Source organism: Platichthys flesus, chromosome 9 (genome assembly GCF_949316205.1).
Source record: "Platichthys flesus chromosome 9, fPlaFle2.1, whole genome shotgun sequence".
NCBI lineage: Eukaryota > Metazoa > Chordata > Actinopteri > Pleuronectiformes > Pleuronectidae > Platichthys > Platichthys flesus.
In genome coordinates this window covers 15,467,983-15,472,979 of record NC_084953.1, presented here as the reverse complement: position 1 = coordinate 15,472,979, position 4,997 = coordinate 15,467,983, and the positions used below count along the sequence as shown (strand labels likewise).

General features: G+C 44.9%; 1 protein-coding gene across 1 annotated transcript; it reads left to right on the top strand.

The window, feature by feature from the left end:
• Positions 1-861: 861 nt before the first annotated feature.
• On the top strand, positions 862-2,728 carry LOC133960978 (transmembrane protein 275-like). The gene has a single exon (XM_062395883.1). It carries the CDS (start codon positions 930-932, stop codon positions 1,539-1,541), a length of 612 nt encoding a protein of 203 aa, XP_062251867.1. The 5' UTR covers positions 862-929; the 3' UTR covers positions 1,542-2,728.
• The last annotated feature ends 2,269 nt before the right edge of the window (positions 2,729-4,997 follow it).

Sequence of the window (4,997 nt, the reverse complement as noted above, 5' to 3'; positions counted from 1 at the left end):
CATGTCTTCTCTTGTCTGGTCTGTTATATAAACCTTGTGTTTGTTATCGATTGCACTGTGAGATTTCATTCAGGAGTTATGAGGAAGGTCCTCCCCCCCACCGCTGCACTGTGAGGATGTGACTAACCTGCCCACACTGCGCAGATAGCATCGCTCGGACAGAAGCCGTGTCCTCGTTCAGATCTCATTTAAAAGCAGAAGGGTAGAGAACCGACTGCTGAGCAATAAGGTTTTAAGATGCCAATAACCCTTACATAATCTAACAATAACTAGTTTAATGAAAATGCAGTGATAGATTAGAACAGTACCATCCGCATTTAAGTCTCACCCTGTGTGCTTGTATATCTACTGATTTCTCAGAGCATAATTTACTGAGCAAATAACTTCAGCACTTCACAGGTCAATTTGATTGGACCCCTCATGTCAAGGAGTTGTATAGCGTCCCCAGTGGCCCATCTTTATAATTACATGTGGTGTGTGTGAGAGCAGCAGCAGCAGCAGCAGACGCTCACTCTGCTGTTGACCAGCAGGAGAGAGACACCTCCTGCAGCTCCTGCTCTTCATGATGGACGGTCGACAGGCGGCTGAACACTTCCCTGGATCCTGCTGAGATCATGTAAGTGACTCTGAGTATGATTGTGTTGTCAGGCTTATCACCAGAATGAAAAGACACTGAAGCTGATTCTGTTTTGCTTCACAATTACAGGAGGTGTTGCACTTTTTGTGTTTTTTTCATCTTGAAAGAAATGTTTTCCTTTTGCTGCAGTTTTACAGTAAGTGTTTTCATTCATGTTTTTTCAATTTTATTTTCTTAACTAAATGTTATTTTCTCTTCCTCCCCAGCCTCGTCACCTTCTTCTTCTTCTCTCAGAGGGGATGAGTCCGGTGATCAGTGGCTCATCTGATCTTCACAGAGCTCTTCATGAGACATGGTACTGACTGATAAAACCTCCAGACCCCTTGCTGCCAAGAGGGTCCCCAAGCAGCGCACCCTGCCCCACCAGAGCCTGCCCTCCCCGGCCCTGTGCTGCGCCTGTGGCCTGTGCATCATGCTGGCCGGCATCAACATCACCCTGGTGGGGGCGTTCGCCTTTGGCACCTTCATCCCCACCGGCAACCCCCCCATCGTCATCGGGCCCCTGCTCCTGCTGGTAGCCCTGGGTTTCTTCGCGGCCTGCTGTGTGGTCAGCAGGAGGCCCCCGACCCACATGGCCCGCAAGGCCCCCGGGGGCGAGAAGTGGGGGCTGATGCGGATGGGGACGGCAGCGTTTGAGATGGAGACGAGCGAGCACACGCTGCAGGACACCACGGCCGTGCAGCTCAGCCCCACCAACTCCCCCAGCTCCTCGCACAGGTCCGGCTCCAGCTCCAGCCAGGGGGGCCACGCCGCCGCCTCGCCACCTGCCTGTCAGGACGGAGCCAGGGAGATGTGTGGCCCTGGAGACAAACCCTCCGTGACCTCTGCCAGCAGCTCTCCCACAAGGATGCTCACAGCACTCCCTCTTCGTAGCCTGGACTGTTCACAGGATGGAAGTGTCTGAAGTAATTAACAGGACTGATTGGCCTCTCCGTACAAAAGCCGACAGACCAAATATCTCCATGACCTGCAGACTCTCAGGCTGCAGACTGTAATGTGTTGTGCGAAAAACATGTGTGGTGGTAACTTCTTCAGTGTCGCCCCTCAGCCCCATAATGTTATTCATTTTCCAGAAACAGGAGCAGGAGAGATGATGACACCTTAATCCAAGTGCCTGTTTGTGTATTTCTTGTTGTACAATGCATCGGATGAAGGCAGATTATCGTGTGTTCTAGGTGGCGTGGATCAATTATCAATTTGTCACCGTACAGAGAGAAGATGAGTGGGTCCGGTCGAGCTGCTTCTCTGAGTCATCGTGCTGCTCCTGTGCGAGCGCAGTAAAAGGTGTTTTTTAAAGTTTTCTTTACTAGCAAAGTGAGTGCTTAACATCGAGTGTGTTAAGATGGATGTTCACAAACAAATCAGTGTTTTCAGTGAATTTGTCATGTTGTCGTGCCATGATTGTAACAGCTACGGATGCTAATACTTGTTTGGGACATTTACTTTTTCAAAGTAAAGTTTGACTTGATTGTAACTTACTGTAGATGGTGTGTTACTGTTGTTATGTTAAAAGTTATTGAACAGAAACCGATTTTTTTGTGCATAATCCATAAAAACAAAAGCACACACACACACACACGCTGCTGTAAATGGCAGGTGTGCAGGCTGTGATGGGAACTCACTTGTTATCTGGGGGAAACCGGCGGCGGCCGTGCAAACAGCCCCCTCCTAACATGTCCCCCCCATCACTTGGTGTCTGACCCAACAGCTGCCGGCAAAAAGGCGAGAGCCCTGTTTACTCTTCATTACGTCAGCCGTCCACAAACACAGCAGCTCACACAGTGAGATCCCATCAAACAGCTCCACCACTGGAGGAGATAACAGCAGCTGCTGCCTGATGTTATTAAGGTCTGTGCATGAAGCTTTATGAATGGCAGCACAGAGACAATTTGGCTGCCTGGACTCATCCGGGGAGTCAGAAATAGGAACGCTGGTGATTCTACAACGAGGATGACATGTCTTGACAACCTGAGCACATTTAGCTAAACTAAAAAGGTCACGTTGCTCTGAAGGATGAATCCGTGGAATTAGTTCTGTGTTTCCTTCGAGCCTGTGCAGGTCCCTGCTACTTTTTGACCTCATAACAATAAAGTCTGCACTAGTTTTGTATTTGTGATCATTTACTCCCACACTGATCATACATTTTACATTTATAACCTGAATTTGTCATAGAATTAAAAAATAAAACTGATACTCATAAATAACATCAATCAATCAAATTATATTTTATAGCCATATTTTATAGCCATATTCACAAATCACAATTTGTCTCACATCCATCCATCCCTATATCCATCATCGATCCCTTCATCATGCATCCATCCATTTAACCATCCATCCATACAACCTTTATATTGCATCTCCTTTGTAGGTGGTGAAAGAGCTAGATCTAATCCCAGCTGACTTTAGACATGGTATACCCTGACAGGTCAACAGTCGGACACATAAAACAACCAACATTCATTCACTCACATTCAGACCTACAGGCTTTTTAGAGCTGTCAACATGCAGCATGTCTGCTGAGGAGGACTGGACCGTGGTGCAGCCTCCCTGCTGAGTGAAGACTTAAGTCCGTCGTCCGGATCAAACTTAGACCCATTGGGTCACTGGGATCATCGTAGGGGAAGAATTTCCATTAAAGGTCTCCAGCAAATAACTGAAAAACTCCAGGGAACACAGGTCAGGAGGGGCAGCGCTCAGTTTGACACCCAGGTGGAAGATAAGGGATTCTCTCTTCCACCTTCAACAGCTTCATAAGTAAAATGCTGTTAATGCTTCGATGAATCAAGAACAACTTATTTATCTTTTGTGTAAAAACAAACAAGTCAAAGGAGGCATTTTTCTGCAGAAGAGTACATTTACTTGTGATACCTAAATTTGATTTTGATTATACTACTGTACTTTTACTTGAATATTAGTTTTACCTTGAAGTTACTTTAACTTGTAATAGAGTAGGCTACTTTGACATTGGAGATTTCACTCAAAGGGTCTTAATATGTCGCCCACCATTGCATCTGAAATATGAAATATTTAAAGATTTCCAGGCAAAGATCAAAATAAAATACAAAAAATGATATAAAAGCCCCTATGAGAAATGATTGCACAAGTCCCTCCACAGCCAACTGAGGGGTTGAGCCCTGTCCCTGCATGTCCCCGGTGCTGTGGACTCTCTGTGGGGATCCTTCCTCCGCACCAGCACCAACAAACACACTGCTGTGATAATAACCCTGCAGAACCTTTCTGCTCACAACAACACAACCAGAAGAAAAAAATGAGAGGAGTCAGCTGGTGCATCACATTTCTCCATAAATGGATGTACGTCAGTGTGTCTGTAACACAGTTAGTCAGGGCTTGCCATGTCTCAGAAACATTCATTCATTTTATAGGAGCAGTAATGAATTCATTAATTCTGTCATTTTGAGCGACGACAGAGAAAGAAGGGACAGCCAATTAAAAACAAAAGGGATTCATCAACTCTTTTCTTCATGTTGCGTGTAAAGATAAATAATATCTTCAATTGTGTTTATTTACCATGTTTGAGCCGCGGCAGCATTTTGCTCCTCAGATGAATCTTCTCATGATGCTTTCAGTATCATCATACATTTTTCTGTAATCTTCTTTATTTAATTCCAGAGCCCTCATTACAGTGATGGCTGGTGAATGTAATAATACTGAATGGGAGGCTGAAGGCTCGTGATGACACATGAAGTGTCAGTGAGAGCTGAGTGATTCACAGGAGACAGACTCTGCAGCTCCCATTCGAAAGACATGAACGTGTCCAGCGAGAGAACTATGAACTGGAATCACTTGCAACTGTTCAATAAGAACGATGATTATTATTTATGGAGCTTCATCTTGTGAATTATCCCAAAAGAGTTCAGCTCCATTGACAGATGGACACCAACACTTTCAGTCTTACGACTCCCCCCTGTGGTGAGAAGACAGTAGACTCTCTCTGTGCTTATGATGAGCAACAGGACTGATGAAAAAACAGGCTCTGCAGGCAGTGAAGGTACAAATAGAACAAAGACAGGCAATACAATTTACTAAAACATAAAGAATATATATGAGATATGTACATAATATTATACACTTTCACTATATAGACAAAATATCATCATATGATTTGTTTAATATCCATGATTTAAATCAAAACATTCAGTTTGGTCTGACACTATATTCTTCCCCTGGTCATTCAGGTCACATGCAGCGACTCCTTGCCCCCAAGTGTCCTTGGCAAGATACTGAACCCCTACAATGGCCCCTGATGAATGTAGAGTGTACTAATTGTAAGTCGCTTTGGACAAAAGCGTCAGCCAAATGAAATGTAATGTGATGTAATAAGGCATGTTTCTGACAC

Excerpts from the sequence above, each read along its gene's own strand:
- LOC133960978 (XM_062395883.1), top strand. The coding sequence starts at position 930 with ATGGTACTGACTGATAAAACCTCCAGACCCCTTGCTGCCAAGAGGGTC.